This window comes from Triticum aestivum, chromosome 5B (genome assembly GCF_018294505.1).
Source record: "Triticum aestivum cultivar Chinese Spring chromosome 5B, IWGSC CS RefSeq v2.1, whole genome shotgun sequence".
NCBI lineage: Eukaryota > Viridiplantae > Streptophyta > Magnoliopsida > Poales > Poaceae > Triticum > Triticum aestivum.
In genome coordinates, this window is record NC_057807.1 from 390,849,907 (window position 1) to 390,867,129 (window position 17,223).

Genomic DNA, 17,223 nt, shown 5'->3' on the forward strand with positions numbered 1-17,223 from the left:
TTGGACAAGATGAAGGAGAAAGATGTGAAGATTCCGCCATGTTGGTGTGGAGATGTTTGCAAGGTGAAGGAGTCCACCGACCGAAAGAAGTCATGGACGGAAGGAAGAAGATATTTTGTTTGCCCCAACTATGCTTATGATCGCGCGCTTCCAACTAACGCCTATGACCTTCCACCGGTATGCTAGAGAAGTAACATGTTACTTCAAAAATGTGTGTCAACACTAACATCCATTTTATATGCAGTCCCCGCCTCCTCTTTGCAAGTACTTCACCTGGATAGATCATGAAGTGCCAAAAGATGTCCAAAAGGACCAATATTAAGATTGTCTTAGGCGCCAGCGGCTGTTTGAAGAAAGGTTTCAAAGAGGCTTGGAGGAAGAGCGTTGTCAGAAAGAGAGGATGGAGCGGAAGCAACACGAGGAGGAGAGGGCACGCCAAGCGAAGCTTGCTCATGAGGAGAAGAGGGCAAGAAAGCTTGCAAAAGCTTGCAAGGCACAAGAGGAGGATGAGGCACGTGACAAGAAGGGGAAATGGTCCCGTATGACTCAGTAAAGCCTTCGCTTCGGTGGACTCATCATGTAACCGGATGAAGCCATGCCAAATTTATCATGAACTATGTAGTACTAATGCAAGAACCCATGTGTCGTGAACTTGTCGTGAATGAATTTGCCATTTGTATTGAATTTGGCGTGGAGATGTTTGCAAGGTGTCATGAATGAACTTTAGTTTGTCAGCAATTTCTGTGATTTGTCTGCAATTTCTGTGAACTGTTGTGCTGAGAAGAGGGGCAGAACAAAGGATTACTCTGTTTTACTCTGTTTTTCACCCTACCGCCACAGGCCCTGGCAGTAGGGGGGCTAAGCTACTGTGACGAGAAAAACAAGAACCTTGGCGGTAAGGGGGGACCCTACCACCATAGCCTCTGGCGGTAGGTTGCAGGATCCTACCGCCAGGGACCATGGCGGTAGGGGGGGCTAAGCTATTGTGATGAGAAAAATGAGTGCCCTGGCGGTAGGGTAAGAAGCCTACCGCCAAATGCTGTGGCGGTAGGGTCAACCCTACTGCCAGGGTGCCCGTTTTTCTTGTCACAGAAACTCCCCCCCTACCGCCATGGTCCCTGGCGGTAGGATCCTGCAACCTACCGCCAGAGGCTGTGGCGGTAGGGTTTCAATCCTCTCCTCCCCTCTGTTCTGCCCCTTCTGTCGAATGTTAGAACAATAACCCACTTCTATCCACTTTTATCAAATATTAGAATGATCATCTCGCAAACACATACATAACCCAACTCAACATAGTTCATTACATCCACGAATAACACATGTTCAAACTAATTAAAACATGGCCCGGTTCAGATGACATCGGTTGAAACTAATAGCTCAAGCTCAACGACACATTTTCCAAACAGGTAACATATTTCTCATACTTATCAGACGTTCAATTTGTTCGTCACGCGCTTGATTACGCTTCAGTTGAAAGTCGATGGATCCTGCCCAATGACCCAACACACTATTCGCTTCACGGAACCAGGCCCATGCAGCACGGCGGGCGGGATTCTCTGACACGCCTTGTTTGATTGCCATCCTATGACCTGTCCGGGTTTCCTCAAGTCCATCTCACAGAATTCTTCTTTGCTTGCAGTGAACGCAATCTCAATTGCCAAAGCATGTCTGCAAGCATATTCCCGGTCCTGCAGCTCATCAAGCATCCTCCTTTTTTGCTTCACAAGCTTTCGGAAAGCTTTTTTCTCCTTAGCATCAGAAGGTTCCTCGATAAAGTGATACTTGTTGAAATCCTTCATGGCCGCATTTGCATCATCACAACTCTTCAATCATGCTTCACATTCCCTCTTCAAGCAACGGTGTCGCTCCGACATGATTCTCACATGCCATGTTCATAGTCATGGATCGAATGTCCATCCTACATGAATATACGGGTTTAAGATGACATACAACAAAACACAAAATAAATTCAATGAAGTACAACACTTGGTTACTTGATATGACATACAACACCAAGTTCTTAATGAGTTCAAATGTTAAGGGTACAAGTCATAGTAGTTCAAATGATGACCAAGCAAAGGGTACATGTCATTACAGTCCAAATGACAAAGATTACATAGCCTCATGCAATTCTATGTGGCGTACGGTCCCGGGTTGCAACAAATAACATCATTTCTTTCTTTGACCCATGCCCAACGAGAAGCCCGCTTCTCGTCTGACGAGAATGGTTGGCGAACTAACCAATCAATGACCTGACCATGATTTCACATGTCTATCTCAGCATATTCTCCCCTTGTCACACACAATGCAATTTGCATTGCAAGATCACGCCTACAATTTTTTTTCTGTCGTCTTAAGCTTCTCCATCTGCCTCTCCTTTTTTTTGATAAAATTTTCTAACGGTCATTATTGAAATAATAATGTGAAAAGACCCTACACTCCGCATTCAACGCATCAATGGTTTTCACCCACAAGTTCATCTTTTCCTCAATCAATTCGCATTCATGGTTCGCCACCGCCTCAGCAGAAGCTTCAAAGAAAACAAACGGTGCCATCCTACATTTCGAGAAGTTGCTATTAAAGTAAACTTAGGTTTAATTGCTTTCTTAAGCCTAACCCAACCCCAATTATGTACACTAATACTAGCACTAGATCTAGGTACACAAACTATTCTACAAGCAATTCTAAGCACATCATACATAAGGAAATCACAAACATAACCCTAAATGGATCATATGAATTGATTTGACCACATGAGCTAGGGTTTGCAACCAAATGAGCAAATGCAAACTAAACAAAGATATCAACCAATAGAAATGAGGGGAAATGAGAGAGCTACCTTACGTGATGAAAATGGTAAGAATCCATCGGAGAAATCTCAAACAAATGAGAGAGATTTGAGAGGCTCTTGTGCTTCAAAGAGAGAGGGGGTAGACTTGAACTCGATGGAGAGGTGAGAAGTGTGTGGGCTGAATGAGTGGTTTAGGAGGGGGAGGAAATATCCAGCCCCTCCCCACCTTATTCACCACCCAGGACCCTGCCGCCAGAGGAGCTGGTGGTAAACTTCAGTACCCTACCGCCAGAGCCCATGGCAGTAGGCCCTTTTCCATGTCAGCACGCGCCGACGGCCGTTAGTCGCCGCCAAGGGGCCTACCAGCAGAGTCGATGGCAGTAGGGCGTGCAAACCTACCGCCACACCCCTTGGCGGTAGGAAAAAGGGTCAGATCACAAAATATTTTTAAACAGGGGTCAGATCTTGAAATTGTTAGAAAAAAGGGTCAAAACACGAAATTTTGCCCCCTACAGCGAGGTGGGTTGGGGGTTGACACATCCGTTCGGTGTCTTGTTCCACGGCTCAGACAAAAAGGTAAACTTTCTAGTCCATGGACCAGACGGAACCAGGCGCGCACGGACGCCCGCCCATACGGTTTGGGCTCGCTTTAGACGCAATGTGCGCTACGTACGCGAACCGTATGGGCGTGTTTGGTTGTTGTGCGCTATAGTACCCACATTGCATGCACTTCTCCACCCAACCTGGCTATGCAAATGCAGCCTCAAATGCACCATCTGCATGTTGTTTGGTTGCGTGCATGCCCTCTTGCCTGCATGGGCAGTACCACACTGCCCGGTGTTTGGTTGCCTGCATGTTAGTGGACAAACCCAAGGCATGTTGTTTGGTTGTATGCAACGCCTGGTGTGTGGTAACCTCTTTGGCTAGTTGGTGAGGTTACCAGCACACTTCGGCACAACCAGTAGCACACATCATAAGCAGAGTAGAGTATAAATAGAGGATCAACTACTTAAGAGCATATTTCAGATAAGCAGTACCACACTTCATATCAGTTCTACGCATAAACCATAAACATAAACAGTACAAAGCAGACTCGGTAGTACTTAGGGAGGCCCCGGCCCTACTCCTTGGCGGCGAAGGCTTCATCGTGCTTCCCACACTTGTTGACGACCTCAATGCCATCGTCGTCGAAGATGATGACCTTGAGGGTGTCGGGAGTGAGGAGTTTGAACATCACCATGTAGCCAATCTTTATCTGATGAACGGCTGCGTAGGTGGCTCAACCCTGATCCAGGATCACCCTGCCGTTCATCAGCTTCACTGTCACCTTTCAGCAGCAGCTGGTGTTGTTCCTGAGCTTGAATTCCGTCGGCACCGCGACGAAGTGCTTGATGAAGTCCAGGGGCATGGGGATGCACTCAAGCTTCGGTGCAAGGATGACCTTGCAGAAGTGAGTCGGGCCATCCTCCTGATGGTAGTGGTCGTAGTTGCGACGCTTGTTGCTGGGGGGCTCCTCCATGCCCTCGTCGTCGCCACCCTCAGGCATCTTCAGGTCTTCCTCGGTGGTGGGCGGCAGCACAACCTCGTCGGGCATTGGGTGAAGGGGCTGCTTGCCCTTGTTGTCAACCTCCATGCCCATCTCATTGCTCTCCTCGATCTGCACACAATTCATGGAGTCAAGCACAACATAGAGTTCATGGCTAATTGAAGAGCATGTAGTTAAAACGATATGACTGTCACTCTTCTCCTCCTCTCCACCCCCTATATTTACTCACCCTGCCCACCACTACTTACCCACCCCCTCTCTTCTCTCACTGTCAACCTTTCTCCTCCCCATCGCCATGAGCTCTAGCTCTAGCTCCAACGCCAACCCCTTCCCTTGGGGTATTGGCTGGAGGGCCTTCTTCCTCGGGTGGTCGGCTGGTGACCGCATCAAGTTCGAGAACACCATGGAGGTGTGCTCTATCGCGCCGCCGGCGGTCATCGGTGGGGAGCCTAAGGAGGAGGAAGAAGAAGCGGTGTAGATGCCAGCGAGGGCGCCGGAGCCAGGCCGTCGTACCTGGCAGATCGACCTCGACTCCGCCGAGGACGATGACGACGACCCGCTGGCCCGCACGGCGATGAAGAAGATGATGAAGGCCAGCGGCTTGACCAGCCGCTCCGCACGCCGGTGACGGCCGCCGCAGTCAGCCGGTGTCCGTTGTGTACCCCCTGTCCCCCTATCCCCCAATCCCCCTTCTGCACTCCGATATTGCATCTATGAACTCATATGAACTGCTATGAACTACCCCTATGATTATCTACCTCTATTCCCCATTCCCCTTCGCCGTGGATCGAATCTATCGTCGGATCGAACGGGATAAAGTTTTGCATGTCAAAGAGAGAGAAGTGCTTACCGCCATTGCTGCGGGCCAACTGCTGATCCGCTCGCCGCTGATGGAGTCCAGTGGTCTTCTTCCTCTGCTTCGATCCGCCGCCGCCGGTGAGAGTTGGGAGAGTGGAGAAGAGTGGGGAGAGGGAGCGGTGAGGGGCGGTGAGGCTAATAACTGTCGGCGCTTCGGGAAGCAACGCGGCTTCTCGAGTGTGGCCGCGTGCATGCAGCCGCCGCCGCCCACGTGCACCGCTCGGGCCTGGCCCTGGAGAAACTGTCGATTCATGCGTTTCCAGTGAGCCAGGCCCAGAGGTGCTTTAAGTTTCATGCTATGCAGGCCCAATAGTAAAACCAGGCGTCCAAATAGCCCGTTCCCTTCCCGCGCGAGCCTGGTTGGGCCTTATGCAGGTAACCAAACACACCCCATATTGTTTTTCCCATGCATCAGCGCAGGCGTGTCAGACCAAATTTTGTGAATCCCAATGCGAGGGATTTCGGGAGCAGCTGCGCTCGGGCACCAAAACACTGCTTTCCCCTTCGTCCACTTCCCCTATCCACCCCTCTCCTCCCGGCCTAGCCCTGCACGAGGAGGAGGAGAATTGCACGAGGTGGAGAACTCTGCCCCCTCCTATGCCCCACCATGGTGAGGCCTCCTTTCCCGATTAATAGGAAGACGACAAGGATCCGGGACTGCTCGTTGTCACCTCATCTCCACCAAGGAGGCTGATATGCTCCCGCACGCTGTCGGTGAACCCCGCGCGGTCAGCTCTGCAGGCTGACGACAAGGACGACAGGCTGCTCGTCGTCGCCTCATCTGCACCACGACTGATCTACTCCGCCTACCGTCGGGAATCCCACGCCAAGACCGATCTGCTCCACACACACGATTGTCGTGACATGCCATACTAGATCGGGATCACGCCTTGGCGCAAAGGTGCATGTCCCAACGTTTTGGTCAAAGTAGTTAATGCGAAGATCGGAAGCAGGCTTAAGGGTACCGGTCCAAACGTTTTGGTCTAATGCTAAGATCGGAAGCGCGCCTTGCAGGTGTTGCCTCACAGCGACTAAAACTTTAATATCACAAAGCGTTTAGAACATCCAAAAGAAATTAAAATAACCGCCCGGAATAATGTGTTTGGTATATATCACAAACACTACAAAGATACATCAAGAGCAAGGTATAGCTGTTGCCCAGGATAACTAAATATAGGGCATATAGATTAAATATATACCACAAGCAAAGTGTAGTTGTTGCCCAGGATAACCATAAAACTAAAGATCACAGAGACAAAATATGTACCAAAAGCAAGCCACAATGTTTGCCTAGGACAACTGATTTGTATCAAGTAGTACAAACAGAAAGACATACATTCTATAAATATTGCCAAGTAGTTTATATCAGCAAGTGTAAGACTAAGTCTCACAAGAGATGTTGTATCTGCTCATAAACACAATGAGATAACAGCCAATTGATAATGATGCTCTGGAAACATCGATATCTACAGTAGTATTGGTAGTCTGAATCGAGTTAGCAATCTAAATCAACCTACAATCTCTAGCCCCAAAAAATACAAAGGCAGCATAAATCGCAAATTAAAGGATGCTGAGAATAATGACACCGGAATAAATTGGAACAGAGATTAGGGATCGACCTAACCTAGGCCACCACTCACAGAAGTGACGTTGAGGTGCAAGTACTGAACATGTGGAACGGGAGGCTTCAGTACATCACAACAGTGTTGTTGGGAAGAGTGGGAGGAGCCATGAGACCTCGTGCCTTGTCCACCTGCAGCGGTAGCAGCACCTGCTGCTCATCCATATCGGAGCAACTGACTTTGTCCATGGGCACAGTGCCATCTCCCTAATTCAGTTAACCTAGATACACAATAAACAATCAAAGAAGTCAGAATGCATCAACTACTGACTTCAACTCATAAATCAAAGCGGCGTGAAAAGTAAACTACTAGGCATGCAAGCTAAAACACAAGAACGCAAAGACCATCTAAGAGAATAGAAAGACACAGATCAGATAACAATAAGTTTAAAAAATGAAGTACCCAATGTAAATTAAGAGAAAGAGAATAATCAAGATACGGAAAATTAAAAAGAAAACAGAGTAAGGAACATGTAAAGAAGATAACTTTGATACTATTACCTCCATTTGGAAATAAGCAATGAACTAAAGCAGCGTCACTTATTTTCGAACGGAGGGAGTCTACAGTTGCAACTTAGGAAGTTTAGATGACAAATTATTACCTCTCCTGGGTGAAAGATAGTCTTGTATTTCTTTACAAAAAGTGACGCACTTCCTCATTGAACTGCAGTACATACAGACGTCTTGTCAGCTCTATTTTGCGCCCGGGTGGCGAGGCAAGCAGCGGGCAGAAGAGCATTGCGGTGGCCATTGGTCGAGCCGCTCCCGTCCTCCCCGGCGACGCCGTTCTCTGCAGGGGCCAGAGATAAACAGGTGACTGGTTGTGCACGTCGGGATCAGTAGCGGATCGACCACCCCACTCACCGAACATGAAACCGAATCAGTAAATCAATTAACAAAAAAAAGCTATCTCTGACCTTCCAAAAGATGGGCAAACAAAACCATTACAAAAGCTAGCTTTGCCAACCACATCAGGCTTCTTGAGTTATACGAACACATTAGGTAATCAAATACCAAACACATCTCTGAAGTTCTTATAATGCTAAATTGGTTGGTCGAAGTTATTTTGTATATTCGTGTGAACATGTCAAGTAGCCTAGAACGGTCTAAGAGCACTCATTGTGAAGCAAACATTTGAAAGCAATGTCAAATCCAATATCTCTACAGCCCAGCATTCACATGGCCTATTCCAAATTCCATGGTTGCCTAATATTCCATTTCAAGAACTAATGCAAAAAGATTAACCAACCTAAAGCTAGTATTACCGAAGCTAAATGTGGGGAATTAAGAAGAGTTTGAGGTTAGAGCAAAACTGCCCAGGTCCACCACCATATCCATCATGTTTGTCCTGAAACAATTATATGCCACCATAAGATAAAAAAATGGTAATATTCAGAAATTACTGTATTTGCAAAGGGGTATCTTCAGTGCTTTAATTATGTATGACAAATACAACTTGTATTTTCTTTAAAAAAATCATACTGCTGCAAAAATTTCTAATGGACAACCTAACCATGGCGCAAAGTTAAATCACTTTCCTAGCATTGCTCGTCAGATTCAAAGGCTTTTCAATTACAACAATGGAAATTTGAGCTTAATAATCGACAAAAGGATTGAGAGATAAGGGAGCATCTTACCAGTTGAAAGAGATGCAAGAGTATGGCTTTGCCCAGGCCGTATTCTTCCACAACACGACCTCCTCCTGTGGTTGTGTGCAGTTACCCGCCAGAGAACGTGTCTAGCAAAATCTGCCCGTCATGTGATTCTTTTGTCAGTACAAACAACCGTTGCAAAAGCCAAGCAAAAGAAGTCTCAAATCGGGTGAAAATAGAGGGAGGCACTAACCGTGAAAGGATCGGTGATGAACCTGGGATACACAAGCACATTGCCATTGACGGCCTCGAGGTACTTAAGCCCGGCGTCAAACACACTGCCACCCTCATCCCCGGCCGCCCCGTCCGGCGTCAAACCCGACGCTGCCCTCATCGCCCTCGCCCCGCATCATACAAAGGAACCACTTGTTGAAATAGTGCTACTATTATTTCCTGTTAAACCTGCCTACTAAAGTGGTGAGACATATTCTGCACAGATCATGTAGGTTAATTGCTTCTAGTGAGGAAAAGGTAAACAATCATGCCAGCCAAAGAAGACATCTTTAAATCTCTGAGTTGCATGTAAATCCATGGTAGACTCCAGAATAAATATTGATCAATTAATAGAAATCAAAGGATGACTGCAAGTGATGCATCTAAAGAAAATATGACATCAAAAATTGGCCAATTAATATAAATTAAAGCATGGCTCAACATAATAACAAAAAGCCACTCATAAAGTTTGATGCCAACCTAAAAGGATTAAGATGTCATACGGTCAAAAGAAAAGCGTAAAGTTTGCAATGCAATTTTTTTGGTGACTCACGATATAATGATATGTGAAGCTCTAATGTAGGTTCAAAACATACACATGTGAAGCTCTAATGCAAGTTCAGAATATACACAATTCAGTGCCTCAAAGCTAGAGCATATATGTGCTTGTCACTGCCTCCGTTGTCATTGAAGCCTCTCATTACCGACACCGCACTCGAAAGACACAGCCAGACCCCCATTGCATTACTGCCAAATTAGCCACTCAAAATCATGTATCTTGTTCTAACAGTATATCTATCAGTGCTTGTCGCTGCCTCCATTGTCGTAAAAGCCTCTCGTTATCGACAACACTTTCGAAAAACACAGCCAGACCCCCATTGCATTACTGCCAAATTTTGAAATTCCACTTCAAAACATGTTCTAACAGTATATTTATCACTAGTAATTGAACATAACGTTCCAGCACAAGTAAACACAATGCACACTGCAACAAAAACAAAATGCTTATTTTTCTAGGGAAACCACAACTTAGTTCATACCACCAGAATAATTTAGCTTCCAGTGTATGTGAAAAATTCAGGAGTCTCCCCAAATATTTGTTGGTAGGCAAACAGGGAACAGTAGTAATACCTTTTCTTGAAGTTCCACATTTGTACACCAAGTCAAACTCATTCTGGTTAATTTGAAAAATACTTTTCCAGGCAGCCAGGTATCTATCTTCCCCTCTCTACAATTCAGTTATTGTTTGGTAGTCAGGACAAGTCATGTCATAAGTCATAAATTGAGCAAACAACAAGGATTGAAAAAACAACTGTAGTTGAACTACTGCTTGCTGAGCCCTGCCTTTAAAATAAGAATTCCTGTCAAATTCTTTCTTGGCATTTCTGTAGAAACCATGTAGTTTATATGCATAACATAACAAGATGTTGCTGGATCATGAAAATAACAACAGAACATTCGAAAAGAGCTTTCATTCAATGAGAGTTTTGTCAGAATTCATAAATTTAGCAAGGCAAGAAAATTAAGTGAAAGAAATAGGTACAACTATTGTGATAAATATGAGTAGCATGCTCTATATACATATGCAGAACAGACCATAATCATGATTTTCTATTGCTCAAAGCAAGATTTGTATGCACCGATTCAGTCTTTTGGGGTTATACAGAAAATGACATATATCAGCCAGTGCTACCTCTGATAGTGCAATCGTAGATTTGGAGAAAGGAAGTAGGTTAACCACTCGGTATTAGAGTAAGATGCTAGAGGTAACTGATACTTGGTGACCTTTGCGAAACCTACTAACTAAAGTTGTCTCATCACAAGAAAATGTTGTGTTAAAAAAATCAACATCAGTCATCCGTGAGACAATTCGATTCCAGTCTTTATTAAGATTGGGTATGCACTTTCAGTATTCAAAAACTAAAGCAGAATATGAAAGCTAGTGAATCTCAGTTCCTAACACAAAAATCCATTGTTAAAATATGAAAAAAAGCCGCAGAAGTCATACAACATAACCAACAGTGCACAATGAGAGATACTACAGATACGATGTTCGTCAGTCAAGTAGGAACAGTACTTGCCAGATTAGAAGAGGATTCTCATTGTGGTGGTTTCTTCGTGTGAGCAACTGATGCACTATCTCATCTGGATCATCCCAAACACAAGGAACCGAGCAAGAATCTTCTACCTAAACACACAACATAAATGATCTATCGCGTGAGTCAACTAAGATTGCATGAATGAGCACACAAAGGTCGAGCACAAAGAGGGCATGAAAGCATATATATACCTCATAGGACACACCCCAGGAGGTTCCCCTGGGAAAAACCTGCCTTGGAACGGGCGTGACATCAGCCAGCAAACCTGAGGAGTGGCCACGGCTGGGGGGCAAAGATCCAACGAACGGGGAGAGGTGGACCCATGGGATCCAGATCTGCTCCTAGCCGGGGACGCCTCACCTGGAGCGCTTATCCCATTTGAGGTGGATGTGGGAATTGCAGCGAGTAGCTGGGAGTTGGGCGGTGGTCGGACTTAGGTCTCTTCCGTAACCTGTACTTATTTGGCGGCCACTGACCGGATTCCTGCCTGTCGCTGGCAAGCTGAAGGTCGGGTTGCCACCAGCAAGGAGACACGAGCAGCAAGGGCCTCGCTTCTGATCGGTCCTTCATGGCTGCTTACAAAGGCAGAGCTTCACGTCAAAATTACTTAGTACTAAATTGACAGGATAATAAATAAAGAACTTGTAACTCATGTCGAGAAGGATTACATACCATGTTGATTCAGTTCCATAGAACTATGATTAGCATCAGTGCAAATTCTTTTACATGATAGTGCAACAAATTCATGTACTGAAAAACGACCCTCAACCAAACAGACAATGTGACTATTTGCATACATTAAAACAAATGTTTTTGCTTGTTGATATCAGGTTATGCTCAGGGTCAAGACTTCAAGCAAGTACAACTAACTGATGTTGTTTAATCCTAAAAAAATAACTGATGTTGTTCAATCCCTACTATATCAGACAGGACACAAATGGTAGTGCCGTATACAAATGTATCTATCTGCTGCAGTATAAGTATGAACAGAGAAAATGAAAGAAGCACGCCTATTCTTTATATGCAGAAGGAGTACTATGCTTGAAAATGAGAGTTAGTGGTGATATTTACCTGATTGGAAATTTAGAGCTTTCCATATAGCAATTGAGATAGATGAGAGGAGCAGCACGGCCTCATCCATCTCTTCCTTGGTGGATCTGAGTTGCACAAAATTCAGAATAGATAAAAGAGCAGCACGGCCTACTGCTGTTTGTTTATCACGGCTGGATCTCATCTGCAGAAAATTCAGATAGGAGGAAAAGACCAGCACAGTCTACTACTATTTGTTCATCACGGCTGGGTCTCATCTGCATCCACACGGACTGGCCATCGAATGCCTACCTCCGCTCCCGTGAAGTGCAGCCATGGCGAGCCACCACCGGTCGCCTCCTCCGGCCTTCCGACAAGGCCAACGCCTCCACCAGCCGCCTCGAAGTCTCCACAGCCCGTCCCTCCCCTAATCCTTCGTCCGCCGGACTCGACAGAGCGACGCTCAGCACTCGAAAGCAACAACAACTTGCCTAAGGCTGCGTCTCCAACCGCCCGCAGCCGCAGCCTCGCATGGTGCCCAAGCGCTCGATATTCGCGGTGAGCAACAGAATCCCCGCCGCCACTCCCTTTCGCTTCTCTCTGCCATCTCCCTTTAAATCTCGCCCCGCCATCTTCCCCTGCAGGAGCTCACCGAGCAACCATGGCACCACCCCGAACTCTGGATCCGGCGCTGCCCAACCTCGTCGGCCTTCCGCGCGCCTCTCTGACCCTCCTCTGCCTGTATCCGTCCGTTGGCAGCCGCCTGTCGCCGTTCTCCACGGTGGGAGGCAGGAGGCGGCCGGCGGAGCACGGTGAGATGGGGCGGCGCAGGAGGCGGCCGGCGGAGCGTGGCGAGGCAGGGTGGCGCAGGAGGCCGGCGGCGGAGCGAGGCGAGGCAAGGCAGGAGGCAGGCGGCGGAGGACGGTGAGGCGGGGCGGCGCCAGATCGGTGGGGCGGAAGGAGGAGGCCGGGCGAAGGCGGGGAAGGAGGAGAGGGAGGCGCTAGTGGGGGGAGGAGGAGGCGCAAGCGGGAGAGGAGCCGGCCGGAGGGGTGGAAGGAGGAGGCGGCTAGGTCTAAGCGCCCCCCTTTTATACCCCCACCACGCGAAATTACCAAAATACCCTGGTGGGGGCATGGTATTTACATTATGTTTCCATTACTATTCATTCCAGCAGTGTTTCTTCCAGACCCAACGGCCCAGATCCTCCCACCTCTCGATCCAACGGACGAGAACGCATCAAGAGAACGCATCCAACGGCTGAAAGTCACTGAGCTCTGAGGAGGCTCTGTGATCCATCCTTCTCTTATTTCTGGATCCACAACTCTCTTTTTCTTCCTCTTGCATCCTGTTTGTGGATTTAGCTGGTGGATGCATCTACAATTTGTGGATTCATTCTTCCATTGTTTCAATTATTGATTGTTGATGTTATCCATCCGGGGATTTATGTATTTATAGTAAGTGAAGCTCCGACGTCCACACATACAGCCTGAGAAAAGTGAGAAGTGTATTCACCGGTAAACTGCATCATCATGTTTTCATTTCACAACAGTCAACCAAAGCCATCTGATGTTGCTCTTTTACTTGGTATAAATATATTTTTCTCCATTGCGGTCACCAAAACGAGCAGCTAGCTATTGGTATCACGGTGATTAAAGGTAAATTTATCATTATGGCCCAGTTCTAATTATACAAATATTATTTAACATGTATTGGGTTCTAATGTAGAGCTTTTTTGAGTGTTCTTGACTCATCTGATGCTAGGAACGTGTTGTGCTAAGGAGCGACTTGCCTGGGAAGACAGCACAGAAGCATCTGATGCATATTGTACTACTTGTGTGCATTGTGGGCGCCAAGGAAAGGAATGTAGCTTGCAAGTTCCATGCATAGTCAGCGATAGTACACACGGGCTCGCGCGCTCCCGTTTTATGGACCAATGGTCGGCTTGCATGTGTTGACAACATTTATTGGTGCTTGAAATACAGACGGCATACGAAAACGTATACATAATAAAATACTACGCAGGGCGACGGAGCCGTGTGGTGGCGTTAGCACGGTTGGCATCCTGTGCCGTGGGGACAGAACGATGCGGCATACATGTACCGACACGTTGTGGGGAAACGCCGTCGTCAAATGGATAAACCTATGCTGGGCGGCATCATGAGATCGAGACTCGTATGGGGAGCTAAACCCGACTAGGTGGGATAGGCGACGGTGGGTTCTGTCTTGGTTCTGTCCCATCTACTGTCCTCGCCGTTCCCCTCTCAATTCTCTCTCCGCACGGCGGCACGGAGAGAAATCCTTAGTGATTCGGCGGGAGCGTCGCCGGGGCCCGGCGACGACGACGAATGGCTGCGACGCGGACCGGTGAAGAGAGAACTGCATCGGGAGGAGGCGGACACCAGCAAGTCGACCGGGGAAGAACGACTTGCGCGTGAGCCGTTGGTTGCGCGCGGCGGCGAGGTTCTCTGCTACATCTACGACCAGAGGTAAGTCCCGGCGCCTTGGCCTCCATAATTTCATCATCTCTAACGGCGACGAAGGGGGGATGAGGTGGATGTGGATCAGGAAAACTGAAGCAAATCGGGTGATGTAAAATCACGAGCTGGTCATGCAAAACAGAGAGAGGCACAACTGCCTCGCGCACCAAAATTTTGCTATCCAGACGCACATTTGTTTCACGAGTTTTTTGGTGGGGACAACACGACGGAGGGCTAGCTACTAGCAGCCATGACAAATCCAACTCTCCTTTGCGATGGGTTTCAGAGATGCATCATAGTCAAGGGGAAGCGGGCTAGTGTTTCACTTCACGAACGGAACAGTCAAGCAAATGTGCATGTATGTTTGCATCAGCTTTTAGAAAATAAAATCCCAGATGTTCAGGGAGTAGACAACAAAATTAGATTAGTTTATTTTGTAGGCAACACAAAGAGTGATAAGTAGGCAAAAATACTGGATATAATTTCGGCATCTGTGCTGCTTCAGTAGGCAATGCTGTAACATTCGTGTTCATCTAGCTATTTATCAGCAACTGTTTTCTTCAGTAGGCAACATTTTTTTTCAGTGGGCAATACTGTAATATCTCTGCTCAAATAGCTATTCTCAGCATCTATTTTTCTTCAGTAGGCAACATAATTAGGGGTAGGGGGCAGGTAATATATGTGTCCGAGCAAGCAACACTGTAATAATCTGCATTCATGTTGGTAGTTATATGTTCAGCATCTGTTGCTTCAGTAGGCAATATATGTTTTTCCAGTAGGCAATATTTGTATTGGAAGCTGTGTTTAGTAGGTAATATATGTTCAGCAGGCAATAGTGTAACAATCTGTGTTTCATATTGGGTGGCTATTTTCAGCATATGTTTTTATGCAATAGAGGAGGCTTTCTATTCAGGCAGAAAAATAGAGGGAGTCTACAAGCAGGCACTAGTGTGCAATTTTCAGGGGCAAAAAACAACCGTAGATATGAATTACGCAGTAAAAGAGGATGTTTTCCTAATGGCGGCACGATAAGGGGGGAGATGACAAGAGGGTTCTATCTGTTGTTATCCAGTGGGGTAGGCGGCATATAAGCAACTAGGAGTTGCATAAACTGCCATGTTTTTTATGTGTTGCATTTTGTGCTGCACACGCGTTTGATTTGCAAACTGGTGGCCTTTTATATTCTAGATGGGGTTGCATAACAAAAAGGCACCCTTTACACAGAAAGTATAAGATTATTTGCACGTGAATTTGTCCTTTTTGATAAGGTTTCTACACGCGAGCTACCCTGATCATGGTTTCTCTCTTTCTCTTACACGGACTCATTTTCTATTTCGCTCCAGCGTTGGGGGCAGAGAGAGCACGCCACCGACGGTTGGGGGCAGCAAGACCATGTCGCTGGCCCAGCTGCTCCCGAATCTGCTCGACACAGCGATCGAGTCCAGTATTGGCGCGGTAGGGCAGGACGTATTGGCACTTGTCGGCAGCAGATTCGGGGCAGTCAACAGGCAGGGACGACCCTCAGGCACCAGCATGGACAAAGAGGTGATTTTGCATTCAAAATTTGTAACTATGTTCGCAACGATTGCTGCTTAGCATATAAAAAGTCTGAAAAATGTGTAGACACTAACGGAACATGTCATCCTGTGCAATGCCTTTGCTAAATGTAATGAATTGCATATCTAACGAGCAGGTTTCGTGTTGGCAGGCACCTACAGAGCAACCCCCCTGTGTTGGTACAGTGTGCACGTTGGAGAAGACAATCAAGGAATATGCAGAGAAAAAGACTGAAACCGTCATAGTGCCTGAGGTTGGGAGCAGCTTCGATACGCTGGGAGAGGCATATGACTACTACAACCCGTATTCATGGGAAATCAGTTTTGGGATCAGGTATGACAAGAGCAGGCTCAACGTTGAAAGGACCAAATGCAAGGGGTGTGAAGAATACCTGAGAAGCACATTCTGAAAAGGTGGACAAAAGATGCAAGGGATGTGCTGCCAGACCACTTAGCGCACCTCCAGAAAGACAAAATTTCACTTAACTCTTGTGACATTTTGCTATTTGAACCTGTACACACATGCGATGGAAGTCGTGTGGCTTGGTGATGCAAATACAACAGCTTATATGAAGTAGCATTGGAGCAACTCACGTGAAAAATGGACGAGCTTAGTCCTATGGCAGCTGTCTGTAACGGAATGGGTCTGAAAGACAAGACTAGAGACAACAAACTAAACCGAAAGGAAACACGTATTGGGGATGGCGGACTGTGGGTTGATATGAGCGATGGCGCGGGTAGTGGGGTGGGCAATCTGGTAGGGCTTGTGGCCCCGGAGCGTGAGCGGAAACTAAAACTGGAGGTCCAACGAGCAGCAGGGATAAGCCCCCATATGATTATTGTGGCGTGCGAAGTAAGAAAGCCAAAGGCACTGCAAAAGTAAATGGTCTTGGTGATTGTTGTTCAAGCAAATGCACACGTTTCTGCAGTATTTTTTGTCAACCGGCGCACAAAAGTACAACATGTCCTGACCGAGGTGATCTGCCTCTGAAACCAAGGAAGGAGGCAAAGTGCACAAACTGCAGAGTGGGCGGCGATCGAAAAAACTCCTACAACAAGCCCAAGGTGATCCTGCATACTGTTCAAACGGTAACCTTGATGGTATCTGCCCGGGTAGTTAAGCATCTGCATCAGCATGGTATGTGCTTTGTGGCCATGGTCCTGGGAGGCAATGTATCTTAGTGTTGAGGGCTCGGTAGCTGGACATGCATAAACGGTTGTATACATAGGGAAGTCACCACCTGATGTTCATCTCTAGTTGGTGATTTAGGATGATTGCCATGGCTTTGCTGTGCAGCTGTTCATTCCCTTTGAAGATTAACATGTTGGTTAGAGGAGTATGTTACCAACCACATTGTCAGACAAGTTGAGTGTTTTCTG

At 46.9% G+C, this 17,223-nt stretch overlaps 1 protein-coding gene and 1 long non-coding RNA gene across 8 annotated transcripts; one reads left to right on the top strand and one right to left on the bottom strand.

Moving 5' to 3' along the window:
• Positions 1 to 1,899: 1,899 nt before the first annotated feature.
• On the bottom strand, positions 1,900 to 12,866 carry LOC123112020 (uncharacterized). Of its 7 annotated transcripts, XR_006455021.1 has the most exons (11): positions 12,122 to 12,866; positions 11,852 to 11,937; positions 10,972 to 11,352; positions 10,759 to 10,869; positions 9,813 to 9,909; positions 8,662 to 9,567; positions 8,454 to 8,564; positions 8,082 to 8,164; positions 7,419 to 7,606; positions 5,188 to 7,037; positions 3,776 to 4,448 (listed from the first exon to the last, which is right to left on the bottom strand). It is a non-coding gene; the product is annotated as an uncharacterized lncRNA (long non-coding RNA). The 7 variants fall into 7 exon arrangements; XR_006455020.1 differs by lacking the exon at positions 3,776 to 4,448 and adding an exon at positions 1,900 to 1,918 and having other exon boundaries at positions 6,820 to 7,037; positions 11,852 to 12,866; XR_006455016.1 differs by having other exon boundaries at positions 3,775 to 4,448; positions 8,066 to 8,164; positions 11,852 to 12,866.
• Positions 12,867 to 14,020: 1,154 nt separating this feature from the next.
• Positions 14,021 to 17,217, top strand: LOC123112022 (uncharacterized). Its single transcript, XM_044532921.1, has 3 exons — positions 14,021 to 14,296; positions 15,631 to 15,832; positions 15,996 to 17,217. The coding sequence occupies exons 2-3, from the start codon at positions 15,680 to 15,682 to the stop codon at positions 16,251 to 16,253; spliced, it is 411 nt and encodes a 136-aa protein (XP_044388856.1). The 5' UTR covers positions 14,021 to 14,296; positions 15,631 to 15,679; the 3' UTR covers positions 16,254 to 17,217.
• Positions 17,218 to 17,223: the final 6 nt, after the last annotated feature.

What these genes read in the sequence shown, in the direction of transcription:
- LOC123112022 (XM_044532921.1), top strand. Translation starts at nt 15,680, where the DNA reads ATGTCGCTGGCCCAGCTGCTCCCGAATCTGCTCGACACAGCGATCGAG. An exon ending in GCACCAGCATGGACAAAGAG is followed by an intron (nt 15,833 to 15,995) that starts GTGATTTTGCAT and finishes TCGTGTTGGCAG; the next exon opens with GCACCTACAGAGCAACCCCC.